Raw genomic sequence first — 14,088 nt, 5'->3', positions numbered from 1 at the left:
ATTGAGTATTGGTCCATATGGTGAAATTGATCATTTTAATAAAGTGTTTCACTCTTCTTAGACAAGTCAAGACTCAAGACCAAGTCAACGAAGTTTTTATCGCATTGACTATGCCATCTGTATTAATATATACAGTAATACTATTGAAACTTAAACCTGGCTTGGCGGGAGATACCGCTACTCCCGCTCCCGCCAAGCCCGGACTCCCGTTACTTGGCCAAACGGGAGTCCCGTCCCGTTAATGAACGGGACGGTAACGGGAGTCCCGCCTAATGAGATTCGGACCCTGTTAGGCGTTAAAAAAAATATTAAAAAAAATGACTTAAATGAATTTAAATAATTATATACAATGACTTAATTGAAAAGATTTTGAAGTAAATGGGTAGAAAAAAATAATAAAGAAGAATGTGAACATTTAAATGATTTTAAATAATTAAATAGAAAGATGTAATTGAAAAGATTTTAAACTAAGTGGGTAGAAAAAAATAATAAAAAAGAATGTGAAATTAAAAATGGGCCTCCTAAAAAACATCACCGACCCCTAAAAAGGTGCGACGACGAGGAAAAATAGCACCCTTTGCCTCGTTAATTATTTGAAAAATTATCCCGGACAAGGGCCGGGATATCCCTTAGGTATACAAGGTACTCTAACCATTGATGTTTACATTTGCGAAATCAACTTCAAAATCGTCAAGAATATCGAAGCACATGAATGTTTCTTGTGTTTGATTTCTATGTTGAATCCAATCCTTACCATACGTCAATGCTTCGACCATCTCCAGTTTCAAGCTACATCAGGACTTAAATTATTTATGGGAGATTGAATAAAGGATCTTTGCTTGGTGTGACTATAAACAGTGTATTAGATTTTTTTTTTATCACCATGATTTTTTTCGTCTATATGAATCGGCTAGCAATTTTTTCAGTTTATAATATTGTTTAAGCATTTCGTACCATAAACAGTTGTATACGAAAAGAACATATATACTATAACACACTTTCTTGTTTATGGCTTTATTTGTATAGAAACCGATGTTTAACCCTCTTTTTTCTGATAAAATTTTAAGTATCACGGAATCACTGTCACTCAGTGCATTTTATTATTTTAACAATGGTAATGCAGTGCATTTATGAACAACATGAATAACTTACTAAAAACCTGCTATTTTTATTTCAACGTACGCCAAGGCAATGTAGAGCCAGAAGTAAACTGTGCCTTTACCCTTTTTTTTTATTTTCATTTTTATTTTTGGGTTGACTGTGAGTTTCATACTTTCATGCGCTTATATTTTTAACTAGCCGTATACATATCATTACCTCAAACTGTTGGTAATTAAAAGTCATTCATAATTCCATAATTACTATTGTCTTTTTTGAGAAATTATGTACGAACGTTCATACACGAAAAATAAAACATTCATGCATATATGTCACATTATATATTTATTTGAAAGAAATATAACTAACTAAGCTACTTAAAACAAGCAATTATATGACACAGATATTTAATAGCATTTGCTGAATTATACACTTTAATGCTATGTAAGGAATAAATACATGCACTTAAAAAGAATATATTTAAAATATTGTTGTAATGTCAATCCACAAATTACTGAAGAAGACAAATTAAAGTACCACGACCACTCATCCATAGGTGATCTTGATTTCACATATCATTTTATCTATGGTCATCTCAAATGAATATAAATAGAAGGCGTGGCTTCAGTGGTCCTGATTTCTGCACCATGTAATGTTCTCTTCTCATAGAAATTTCAAACTGAAATAATGGCAACAAAAAAACAAATAATCATAATAAAAAAAAAATAAGAGAGAGAAATAAAGTGTGATAAGACTGTTCTTACACGTACTTACCATACTGTTCAAATCATAACTATAACGTCATTCCTCTCAACAGACACGTGCCAGGACTCCAGTGGTCTTTTCAATTCTTGCCTAGTCTTGTCTCTCAAACCGTCTTGATCGTAGGATTGGAATTTGCCTTAATTTAGATTTTAGACAAATTACTCGAAATTGTGGATGTCAATTCATGCTTGTGCATTAACAAACATGTCAATTACAAAGAAGTCAATCATAAATCATATCGAGAAAACTGTATAATGCCAACGATTCTACGTACACTACAGAAGATATTTGATAGTGTTATATTTTATTATTTAAAAAAAAATACTTGATAAATCTTAAAACTAAAAAACTAACGTGTGAATTTTTACAACTCCATATATTTACCAATTATAAAGTTTACCATAGTATATTTTTTTTACTGAAATACTAAGTTTTATTTTTCTAAAATTCAGTAGATATATTAAATGTGATTTTATATGACTGAATTATGTGACCCAGAGGACAACATTGTTCAACTTATCAAGTCCCGGTTCAAATGGGTCAGAATAGTCAAGCCCAATAATAGTCCATTACATAAGATGTTGGGACCCCAAGATGTTCTCGTGGAAATTCCCGATTTATCTCTTTTCCAAAATATTTTCTTATAAGATCTCACTTCTTACTCTTTATTTTAAAAAATAGCTTATTTTGTATGCATTTCTTATTAATGTGCCCGTATTTCAAGCATTCAACTTCCTCTCATTCGGATTATGAGAATGCTATGTTCGTTTACATCATTTTAATAATCCGGTGACGAGAAGTGAAATAAATTATTTTCGGAAACAAAGGAGGAATTATGTAAGTCTAAATTGTATTATAAAGGGCTTTTTTTGTTTAAACAGCTTGCTCGCGAGTATTCGAAGAAAGATTTTATGTGTGAAGTGCTCAAGAAATTTTAAATCTAATTTATTCAGTTCTCTCTCATTTTTTTTAAACAAAAATACGCTACAAACGTAATAAGATAAATATATTCAAATTCAAATTTTGTATTGACTTGATAATTGAAGATTTTTTTTTTAAAATTTTTGTGTCATAGTCAATTGGCAAGTACGTACCTCATTTTAGAAATTGTTTCAACCAGTTTCATAGCATATTTCGAATGGATATATAGAAGTGTATATTAGAAAAAAAAAAAATCAATTAATTTGGCGGAAGTGATAGTGCTATAATCAAGACTCACAAATCGTCTTTTCTTCAAGTTCTCGAATGTGATATTGTCATTGTCTTCAAGTTATGGTCAACGCAACCTTTGACGCAGAGATTAGTCACCATAAATGTTTTTAAACCACATGTCGGATTTTATGCACGTGAGCTCCCATTTACAAGGGTAAAAATATGTGCTTATATATGCTAGCGCTTTTTAAACTAATAAAAAATAATGTAAAGAAATTCTTTATTGAAAAATATATTTTTCAAGTCGATGTTTGCGAAGAAACATTAAATCTAAAAATATTTGAAACATTACAAGCTTAGTTTAACGCAAGGATTGAAATATCGTTACCGATGTCGTACTGTAACTCAGATTTTACAGATATACTGAAAGATACCAAGGATTTATCAGAGTATCTAGTGAATATAAAATAAAGTGTACCGATGAATTATTATTACCTACATGATAAACCGACAAATACCGAATTTATTGAGAGATATCCAATGAACAAACAAATACAAACATATATATATATATATATATATATATATATATATATATATATATTACTAATAACATAAAAATAACTACAAAAATATTAATACTTAATTATATGTTTCATTCATTAAAATATTAATACTTAATTATATGTTTCATTCATTAATATTTGTTAGTGTTAAATGTTGGACTATGGAGATGATGCTTCATCTGTGACTGGAATGACTATATATGAGAGATTTTGGTAAAGAGCCCTCGTTGTAAGTGAAAGACCTTTCATAATATGAGAAAAAGTACTCCGCGGGAGATCGTGATTGATAGTACTCGATAATTGACACTCATAAAATTAAGAAAATGGACCCCCTTTTTTTGTAATATTAAAAATTGACCTGATTTTCGATATTTCTATAACCGATCCGATTTTCTGCTGTTAATCGATGATTTTTTCGATATCTAACGGCTTTGTTCGTATCGTTACCGGAAAGTGCCAAAACAAAATATACTGACCAATTTTCTCTCGCTTTCCCCGATATTTCAATTTCAACCCCTGGGTAGCAAAGTTTTCCATTTCTATTTCCACACTTACAGGCAGCTTACACTTTTCTACACACACACACAAAATTAAAAAAAAAAAAAAAAAAAAAAAAAAGAGTATAGTAAAAGTATACTCACGTACACGGTACACGGTACACGATACACACACATAGAGCTTCCCAAAAACAAACTTGCCAACAGACACACACACGTATTCATATACACGTACACGTAGTACACGTACATATATATCGATATGGGTGATAAGATGAGATCAGTGTATTTGAACGTGCTTGACCTCCTTTTTAGGCTTGTGCTCATCCTTGGGAACAACGACACGAAGCACACCGTTCTTCAAATCCGCTCTGATCCCATCAACTTTGGCGTCTTCAGGCAACGCAACACTGGAGTGATAGTATCCGTACATCCTCGAGTAATACGACACGTCGTCTTCCGAGTCGGACCCACCTTTCTCTTCTTCCTTGTTGGCCTCTCCGTTTATCACCAAAACCCCGTCCTCCACACCCACTTTCAGGTCCTCCTTTCGGAGCCCAGGCACGTCGAAACGCAGCTTGTAACAGTCGTTTTGCTCCTTCACTCGCATCGGAAGATGAGACCATGGTGTCACGTTAAACTTCTCAAAAACCTTGTTCATGTTCTCGCTCGCTTCCATCAGAGCGTTCCCAACCCCCGGTGGAATCAATTCTGTAATCCAAAATGTTGACTTGATACACAGAATATTTTGGGCCTGTATAATTTCTAAGCTTTTTTTTTTTAATTATTATTATGTGATTTTAGTTCCTAATTTTTGTTTCTATCAAAGTATTTTGGCCCTGAATTATTGATCACTTTGAAATAAAATTAGCTTTGTTATAGAATTCAAAACCTAATTAAACGATCTAGCTTGGGCATTATTTATATATTTTTAATTTGTTTATCATATTCATCACGTTATAATAAAAAGTTCGTTTTAAAAGGACTAAAAAAATGTTGCATATCAATAATTTATGGATCGAAATATTCTAAAATATTGAAAAGCAAAATGTCACAAAAACATATTGTATATAACAAGAGAGAGATGAGAGGTTTGTACCGAAAAGGGAAGGAGCAAAGTGATGGTCGGTATTCCTTGATCTCCATAGACCCCTCTTGAATGGTTTCCATGAGAACAAGGATTTGGAGTGTTTGGGTTCTTTAGAAGAAGTAGAGATCACCTCTTTGGGATCAGAACTCTCATTATCACCGGTCTTTTTGTCTGTTGTTTGACCTTCTGAGCTGAAATGCCTGTTGGCGTCAACTTCACGGCCGATCAGCAAAGAAGCCGCGGTGGCGGAGGATGAAGATGGCGGGAAAGAGAGAACTCTTAGGTTCGAGTTCTTCAACGCCAAACGAGAGAGAGCCATTTTCAATCACTGCCTAGCTCTGTAGGTTGTTAATCTTTTTTGTTCTAGATGAATTGAAAAGATGAGATCTTGTGATATTTAAAATAGATGGTGAAGACTCTACGATGTTCTTTTCCAAGAGTTTCTTGGCTTTTCTAAAGCATATCTCTAAGGTATTAGTGACGATATTCAAGAGTGTTCCGGAGGAAAATCGAACTTGGATGACACGTCACCATTTTCTATTGCCAACGCCACAGGCAAAAAGCTTCTTAGAAAATCCAATTCAATTGCTTATATGAAATATTCCCATCCGAAAAATGTCATTTTTTTTGCAGACACACGTCGTTTCATTTCATCACCCAAATATACGTTTAAGTTACTAAAAACATCCCTACACTACACGTGCAAAGTGTTTGAGACAAAACACAAACTTGTAACGTGAAGGTATTTGAAATGCAATTATTGTAGATAAGGTAAAAGATCATTAATAGAGAAAACATATGTGATGACAATTACAGAAATAATATTCGAAAGTCCTCCATTTCTTTGAGGACCCCAATTGACAACCAACCCTATGAAAAACCTAAGCACAATCCGAGGACGGTACAGAGAATTAAAAAAAAAAAAAAAAAATTGGTTCAAGTTTTTCATACAAATGGCCCAACATTTTTCATAGGCCTCAAGAGAAACGGACCGGAAATTTCAATGGACATATCTTATGGTGTTGGTTGGTATAAAATGCCGTGCTTTTGCTTCGTCTATTTGCAACGGAGAGACACTCGGAAGCCACGTATAGGAAAAAAAGAATAAAATCGCAGAATTGAATAGGTTGTGTGAGATTTCGGAAACCTGAACAAGTCAACCGTACATTCCTTCTTGTTCCCAAACGTCCACAAGAAAGTCAACCATTTCCTGCGATTCGAGTCGCCACAAAGCTTATATTCAGAATACACACGGAATTACGATTTCAAAGGTTCTTCTTTTTGTTTTGTTTTTTTTTTAATATTTTTTTTTGCGTGTGGATGTGAGAGAACTTACGGGTAGAGAAACGGGCTGAGGGAAAGGCTTGTTGGTCCCAAGTAAACTCTCGTATGTTGCGTTCCAACTGAAAAGCCATAACAACACAACCATGCACAGAGATTGAGCTCTGAGAGAGCAAAAAGATAAAATAGTTTCACTCTACTTTTACACAAGAGTTTTGGGGACAATTAATCTTATCTTGAACAAAAAAAGTATATACATATTAACTCGAAGGACCGAAAATAGGCACCTTAATTTCGATGTTCGGTCCATTGGTGGCCGATTCTCGGATCTCTTATTTCCTATCCATCGCTGTCTCGTTTGGTTCCATAAAAGAAGACCTGCAATTCACAAGAAAAAAAAACCCGGTTTCTAACCTCACATAAACACATCCTAAAAGAGTATTATAAACTACACCAAATCCATCGATGTTGTTAGGAACCAGAAAATCGAAAAAATCACAGTCGAATTACAAGTAAAGATCGTAAATTTCTTCTCAATTTTACTGATAACTAGTTCCGCCATTATCTGTATATTGACCCCTAAATTATCTACTAATTATAATAACTCTCCAATATCTAGAGAGTCCCACCAAATGTCCACCAATCAAGCAACCTACAACATCGAACGAAAACTCGAGAACATCGAATGAAAACTCACCGTGATTTACGAATTCAAGCTGATTCGATGGCGGATCGAGAGCGTGATTGACGGTGCTGATCGACGAAATGCTTCCCTGCGACTGAACCGCGCTGGTGTCCATATCGAACGCACTGCTCGTCCAAAAGTCCTCGGAGACGCTCGAGGGTTTCCTCAGAGAAGACCGAGCCGAATTCAGCAACGGTCTCTTCGGCGGCTCGGTCAAACTCACGGAAGGCTCTGGTTTGGGCTTAGTACGCCATGATGATAAACAACCACTGCTCTGTTACAAATCACATTTGTTTCCGTTACTAATCACCTTCAGAGAGTAGTTAATCGGTCAAAACGAGTCCTCAAAGACTAGTAATCGGCCAAAACTTCTTCAATTTGAGCACCAAAGTTAAAGTTCGATAACCCTAATTGTGGAAGAGGAATCAGAAAACTTACCCCATGGCTGCACTGGTATGAGCGGAAGATCAAGGAAGTGATATGAGCAGATCTGAAGAAGATCAATTGGCTTTCTATTTCAGGCGAAGGAACGGAAAACAACGCAATTCTGAGGAGACGAAGCTTGAAAAGTAGGGTTTAGAAGGAATAAGAATGGAAAATTTGGCAATTATTGGCAAAAGGAAAGAGAAAAACTTTTGCAATATAGCGAAGATTAGATAATAAATCATAAGATACACCAATTATGGGTTGGATTGGTTTGTTTTCTTTTCTTTTCTTTTAGTTCTGGCTAAAAGCCTAAAATGACGTCTTTCTTACTACTTTTTTTATTTTTTATTATTATTACTATCATTATTACAGTAACTTATTAGCCAAATTAACCTGTTATGTTAAATTTGATCCAAAAATAAAATAAAAAAAAACGACCTGTTATGTTAAAAAAAAAAAAATTACTTAACCAGTAAAATATAGTACAAATAGTTACAATAGACTGTAATCAAGAGGATTGAAGGGTTGTTTCAATTTTCAAGTTTAATCACGGTTAAATCTGTTATAAAAAACAAATTAAAAATCAAGATTGTAAACAGATGGTAAAAATATATATAAAAGAGAACTGAGCTTTGGATGTCCTTTAACGTTGATATGATGCAACATGGTGTCACAAAATTTAGTTAAAAAAGTCTCCTCTACTTATGAGACCTAATATACAATCTCTAAGACAAATGTATTTACAAAAAAAAATTGTCATTCATTCTCTTTTCATACGAAATGTTAACTGCGACGTGTTCACGATGAAGCCACATAGCGCAAGACAAGACTCAAGAGAAAATCTCACCTAAACATGAAAGTTATTAGTTTAGCGTTGACCAAATATCAGAACATGATCTCAATAATTTAACAATGAAGTCCCCGGAACCTACTATCAATCAACCACCGTATTTAGAATAAATGAGCCAAACCTCATAAAATTAAAATCACACACACACAAATTTGATGAGAAGGAAATAAATAAACAAATAAGTGGTTGTGGTCAAACTAGTTGGGCTTGAACTGAAGTAACTAGGAAGCAAAGGAACACAGACCTCTCACTCAACTTTCTTATTAAATGATTGGACTGCAATCCAATTGGATTGGTTGGATGGGACTTCCGTTTCACTTGATTCATGGATTTTTAATTTATTTACTGTCCACTTGCAATATAAAAATAAAAGTGCATTAACATTGTCGACGCTATTGTAGTGGGGTCTTTGTGGTCCATTTTACTTGATGGCTTCACATGCCTTTTTATTGGACCAAAACCTTTGTATTATGGGCCCATTTCAGCCCATGAATCTTTTTTTTTTTTGCGTGGTGTTAAAAAAAACGGGGGATTTCGTTGCAATTTTACTCGTATTTAAAAAAAAAAATTATGATAATGGCGTAATGCACACATTTTATGCATAGCGTGACTCCATTTTTGATAAAGCCAAAAATCCGCTGTAACAAGCGATAGGATGAAATCATGGATTGTTATGTGATATTGCTGTTAATGTTATTGATAATATACGTGAGAAGATAGATTATACTAATTAGTTATCTATAAATATTAGAAATAGTACACATTAATCTTAGAATTCAACATTTTAATGCTTTTTTTTTATGTTATCTATAAATTTCAATTCAGACTATTCATAAATCTGAATTTTCCTCACTTTCACTCAAACCACTCATTAAGTGTTTGATTAACAGTTATAACAACATGTGATCTTTACAATATCGCGAAACAAAAACTTAAACCTTTGTCACTCGCAATAAGCGGTAAATTACTAGATAGAGATGTACTTACCGCTTTTCATGTCTTCACTCTCACCAACAAAATGGTCCCGTGGAACGAAACGTAGACATATTGTCGAGCACGGCCTAGCTCAAACAATAAACACGATTTTACCGACTTGATAGCCACTAATGTTGTGAAATTGTGTAAAATTGATACTGAGGATAATCCAGCCGATATGGGAACTAAAGTTGTTACTGTTGCTAAGTTCAAGCACTGCCTGGACTTACTCTTTATTGAATGATTGTTTTGCAGGTACCGAGTGATGATAATCGTAGAAAAAGCCAGGTACTATAAGAAGACTTCGATTGCACGAGCTGTTGGACTTCAAGGTGGAGATTGTTGGATTTGAAGCCCAACATCATTTGCCGGAGGCCCAGCTCATTAGGCCATGAACGACAGGTAGTAACAAGTTAGCACATAAACGACACTAAGTCTGTTGAGACGAGTGTGTTATGCGTGACTTGTTGATTGCCGTTGGATCGGGTCTAATCTGACGAACGAGACTCTCCCCAGCAGATCTGAAGGATATATAAGGAGAGCTTTGACCGTGGTCTTCATTCATTAGACCTAATCTCTTCTGGTTGTGCTCTGCTAGGGTTTGAGTGTTTTCTTCTCTTCTTCTCTGAATATTCTGAGTGTGTAATCGAGCCTGTTCGATCATCTTGATCGTGAGCTCCTTGTGTGAGTTGTTGTAATTGGTTCGTTGTAAACACTGAGTGAATATTGGTTGTGAGAGTGAGAGATTGTTTGTGAGAAGAGGTTCGGAGGGTGTAATCGAAGAACTGAAGATAGTACCTGAGTTTCTCCGATTGGAGCTCAACGAGGATTAAGATTCAGATCAACACGTTGTTGATTTGAGTCTGAACCTCGGTAATTTTGTTGTGTCGTTTACTTTCTTGCACAGTTCTGTTTTCGTGTGTGTTTGTTATCTTGATAGTTCATCGATTAGGGTTTTAGATTTCGGGCTAAAGTTCCCACAACCTTTTTACTCTTTTTTCCTTTCTTCTCTCTGGTTCGTGTCTTTAGAATCTTTTTAGACACGGCTTATCAAACAAGTCAATGTGTTATTATAAGATATTAAAAACACGATGTAGGATACATATTTTCAAACTTCAATCATAGCGAATAAACGGTCCAACAATAGTCTATCATACAATGAGCACACTAAATTTTGTTCAAATTTACTATCATGTCATTGCAAATTTACTATCATGTCATTGCAGATAGAAACGAAAAACGACAAAAGTCTCCAAGTATTTTATTTAGTCATTGAACAAAAATAAAAACAATTATAATAGTTAATAGACATATAGTAAATATCTCCATGAATCGAAAGAATTTAGTTTTCATTTAAATAAAAAAAAAAAAAAAAAAAGAGCTATGACGATATCTATATAATTGATTTTTTTTTATTTACGCAACCCATAAACATTTTTTTTAATAAAGTATATTTTTTTTTTGTTTTCGTTCTTATACAAATATATTTGTTGATAAGTTTCTCAGTACTTATGTTATTTGGATTTTGATGTTGTTTAAAAAAAATCAAGAATTGCTAATAATAAATATTCATTAAATAAATATCCGCTACTAACTGATATCTCTAGAAAATTTAGTATCAATTTCTTCAATAATTACGAAATATTCGTCGAGAGTTAGATTTAGGGCTATATGACAAATTACAACAGGAAGAGCCATCGAAGCCAATGGTTCTGTTTATTTGACCAACTTTTAGCTGAAAAGGGAAGCAATAGAGAGAAAGACAGAAAGAAACAAGTAGGACTAAATAATGCGAAGATACAAACAAAGCCACCCAAGTTATATATGAATGATTCATCAACTATGCTTTATCTTATTCATTTCATGGATTTGTAAAGCAAATTCAATTCTCAACCGGCAACCAATCCCCATCATCTTTACGTTAATAAATTCAATAAGCTTCAAATATTATTATTACTAAAACCTATTTTATATAATATTTCATGCGGTGCAATAGTGGTTTAACTACCTGGCTAGCGGCATTAATAAAAATAAATAAATAAAAAATTAAAGCAGTCTTTGTAGCTAGTAACTTCTTGTGCAAGATCGCAACTTTATCTATATTAAATGAATAGCCAACTTGGAAGTACTAGAAAATTTTAACACTTTCAAACTCAATTTTTCTCTTAAGGTATAAAGTGTCAAAGAACCGAAAAAAAACACCCCTGATAATATTAAAGTCATTTGAGCGTCATCAAAACAGCTCCAAATTTAAGCTAATATGCAAGCTTTGCTAATATGTACAAATATTTTCTCAGCAGGACCAAAAAAAAAAAAAAAAGGAAAAAATTATAGTACTTAATTTTTTTTTCTTCCTATAAGAAAAAACAAATCAAAGAAACGATTAAAAAAAAAGAGTGTCAATAAGAACACTGGACTCGGTTCTTAAGAATTCCGTTGTACAGAGCGATATGATTCCCAGGCATTCGTTGAACTTCATTCCCACAATTCCTGTTTCGCCTATTCCTCTGCTGATTCCTAAACTCCTTTCCATTCCCACTCGGTTCCTTCACACTCTCCGCGAATCGCACTCTCTTTTTCGTCTTCTTGTTCTTATCACCTAATTAATCCATATAATCAATCAATACACGTCGTTCAAAAGAAAGAAACGAATCGCTCGCCACGTACGTATTGTAGCAGAGCAAAGTAATTACTATATTAATAAATAATAGTTGCCACGTACGCACATACCGGAATATAGACACGAACGTGGAGTTCGGTTTTGAAGCTCTTGGGAATCGCGATGGTGATTTCGACTATGATTGTGATGACGATATTGATCGTCCTCGGAAAGCTGTTGAAAGAAAGCCTTTTGCCTTGAGAAAGTCAGGAAAAGAAAAGTGCTTGAAACCACCATGGCCGTGGCTAAAACCAAACCTTGAGAGCCTATCATACACGACATTTTTTTTCTTCTTTTCTTTTCTTTTTGCGCAAATAGTTCTGCTTTGTTTTTTCCACAGAAGGTTGGTGGTGTGTCTGTACATATATTTAAAGAAGAAAGATATGAGAATATTAAAAAATATATATAAATTTATATGCTTTAATAAGATGTGGGAGTTAGTTAAATAATGCGCGTGACATCTAGATCTCCCTTTATATTTGTGGAAAGAAAAAAAAAGTTTTTTATTTTTTATTTTATTTTTTTTTCAAGAATCAAGAAGAGTAATTGGAGTTTGAATTGGTATTTGGTTTGGCTTTTTCCTGAGGCGATTGGAAAAAGAAAGTGAACTTTCCTTTTTTTTTTTTTTTGGTGGTGCGTGTGCGTTTAGTGCGAAGAGAGAAAATTAATTAAGTAGTCAACCGTGTGTTATTTATTTGTGTTTGATAAAGAAACGGTCAAATTCTCGTTAGGAGTTTGGGATAAGGTGTGGTGTCTCGAGTCTCGACATAGTGTAGCTGTGTGTTTTTAAGCCAATTAGATCTTGCCACCTGGAGAATATATTGATTAACGATAGGAGATTCTAGTTTATCTCGTTGCATTTTGCATATATACTGTGTTCGCTTCGCGTGCTTTCTAGTTCAACTATTCAGTCGAGTCGGTTGTTTTTTTTTATGATTACTAATAAGCTCAAGTTCATGAATCTATATTTTAAGGTTTTATTTTATTTATAGTGGTTACGAATATTCCATCACTTGCTTTTGCAATTTCGACAAATAATTGTAAAGTTAATTAAGTGGATAAAAAATAGTACATCAGTCGGTCAAACACTCGATCCGCATATAATTCTTCTGTTCCCACTACTACCGAACCAACGATCGCGTCACATTAAAGAGAAAAAATGGAAATGCTGTAATTTAGGTATTGATTATCGTTAATTAAGAGAAACCTTCTAATATCTTACGAAACTTTGACACGTTGTAATTAGAATATTCTCGTACACACAATAGTTTGATCGTTATCCAAGAACTGGTGGCTGTGGATATTTGTTTTTCCTTTATGGTAATTAGGCACAACACCAAACACTCGTGACAAAACCAGTGATTAGGTATTTATTTAGTTAGTTTGTGTACACGGAGAGAAAATCGAAACAGCGAGGACTCGAATACGGTCACATCAAAATCACGAAGATCTGCTGTGGAGATTCCACTTGTAAAGTTCTCGACCTCCGTCGCTACGCGACGCTCGCCATCCACGTGGCACCTCCCACGGGCCTCTCGCGTATGTGATTCCGACTACCATCACACGTGTCAATCCGTACAACTCCACGCGTCTCTCCATTTCAGTCCCCTTCAGCAGTGCATAAGCCGTGACGTCGTCGATCAAACTCTCAACTCCGTCCTAATAAAAATTTAATTAAATCCTGTGGAATTGTCTATTTGTCTTCTTATAGTGTTAAGGAAAGGAAATCTGTATAACGTGTTAGTATTCGAAATTATAAAACCCGGAAACATCGTGTAAAGTAGACCAACATATACCTTTCTTCAACAACAAGAAGTCAACAATTCAGAAAATCAAATCAAAGAAACCAGAAAACAAAGATTGAAACGAAAGATATCACATTGGAATTTAATTAACTCTTAACTCCGCCCTTAATAAAAATCTAATTAAATCCCGTGGAATTGTTTATTTGTCTTCTTCTTATAATGAATGCAAGGAAACCTCTATACACATCTTAATATTCGAAATTATAAAAACAAGGAAACATCGTGTACATTTCTTAAAA

General features: G+C 34.1%; 3 protein-coding genes across 4 annotated transcripts; all 3 read right to left on the bottom strand.

Annotated features, from left to right (window-relative positions):
* Positions 1 to 4,102: 4,102 nt before the first annotated feature.
* On the bottom strand, positions 4,103 to 5,663 carry LOC149386688 (HSP20-like chaperones superfamily protein). Its single transcript, XM_089625832.1, has 2 exons — positions 5,178 to 5,663; positions 4,103 to 4,789 (listed from the first exon to the last, which is right to left on the bottom strand). The coding sequence occupies exons 1-2, from the start codon at positions 5,485 to 5,487 to the stop codon at positions 4,359 to 4,361; spliced, it is 741 nt and encodes a 246-aa protein (XP_089481958.1). The 5' UTR covers positions 5,488 to 5,663; the 3' UTR covers positions 4,103 to 4,358.
* A 272-nt stretch (positions 5,664 to 5,935) lies between these two features.
* On the bottom strand, positions 5,936 to 7,883 carry LOC149386687 (uncharacterized). Of its 2 annotated transcripts, none has more exons than XM_089625833.1 (5): positions 7,573 to 7,883; positions 7,147 to 7,403; positions 6,737 to 6,827; positions 6,505 to 6,613; positions 5,936 to 6,378 (listed from the first exon to the last, which is right to left on the bottom strand). In XM_089625833.1, exons 1-5 carry the CDS (start codon positions 7,575 to 7,577, stop codon positions 6,325 to 6,327), a joined length of 516 nt encoding a protein of 171 aa, XP_089481959.1. In that variant the 5' UTR covers positions 7,578 to 7,883; the 3' UTR covers positions 5,936 to 6,324. The 2 variants fall into 2 exon arrangements, with proteins under 2 accessions (XP_089481959.1, XP_089481960.1); XM_089625834.1 differs by having other exon boundaries at positions 6,505 to 6,571; positions 7,573 to 7,850.
* Positions 7,884 to 11,576: 3,693 nt separating this feature from the next.
* LOC149386686 (uncharacterized) lies at positions 11,577 to 12,479 on the bottom strand. Its single transcript, XM_089625706.1, has 2 exons — positions 12,116 to 12,479; positions 11,577 to 11,984 (listed from the first exon to the last, which is right to left on the bottom strand). Exons 1-2 carry the CDS (start codon positions 12,324 to 12,326, stop codon positions 11,785 to 11,787), a joined length of 411 nt encoding a protein of 136 aa, XP_089481832.1. The 5' UTR covers positions 12,327 to 12,479; the 3' UTR covers positions 11,577 to 11,784.
* Positions 12,480 to 14,088: the final 1,609 nt, after the last annotated feature.

This window comes from Urtica dioica, chromosome 9 (assembly GCF_054948205.1).
Source record: "Urtica dioica subsp. dioica isolate 48M chromosome 9, U.dioica_male_clone48M_v1_H2, whole genome shotgun sequence".
Classification (NCBI taxonomy): Eukaryota; Viridiplantae; Streptophyta; class Magnoliopsida; order Rosales; family Urticaceae; genus Urtica; species Urtica dioica.
Note: the sequence above shows the minus strand (reverse complement) of the source record. Positions and strands in the feature narration are given on the sequence as shown.

Coding starts and splice junctions, on each gene's coding strand:
- LOC149386688 (XM_089625832.1), bottom strand. CDS start 5,487: ATGGCTCTCTCTCGTTTGGCGTTGAAGAACTCGAACCTAAGAGTTCTC. Junction 4,790..5,177: donor CTTTGCTCCTTCCCTTTTCG/GTACAAACCTCT, acceptor TTTGGATTACAG/AATTGATTCCACCGGGGGTT.
- LOC149386687 (XM_089625833.1), bottom strand. Junction 6,828..7,146: donor GCTTGAATTCGTAAATCACG/GTGAGTTTTCAT, acceptor TGTGAATTGCAG/GTCTTCTTTTATGGAACCAA. Junction 6,379..6,504: donor CTCAGCCCGTTTCTCTACCC/GTAAGTTCTCTC, acceptor CTCGAATCGCAG/GAAATGGTTGACTTTCTTGT.
- LOC149386686 (XM_089625706.1), bottom strand. CDS start 12,326: ATGTCGTGTATGATAGGCTCTCAAGGTTTGGTTTTAGCCACGGCCATG. Junction 11,985..12,115: donor ACGTTCGTGTCTATATTCCG/GTATGTGCGTAC, acceptor TGGATTAATTAG/GTGATAAGAACAAGAAGACG.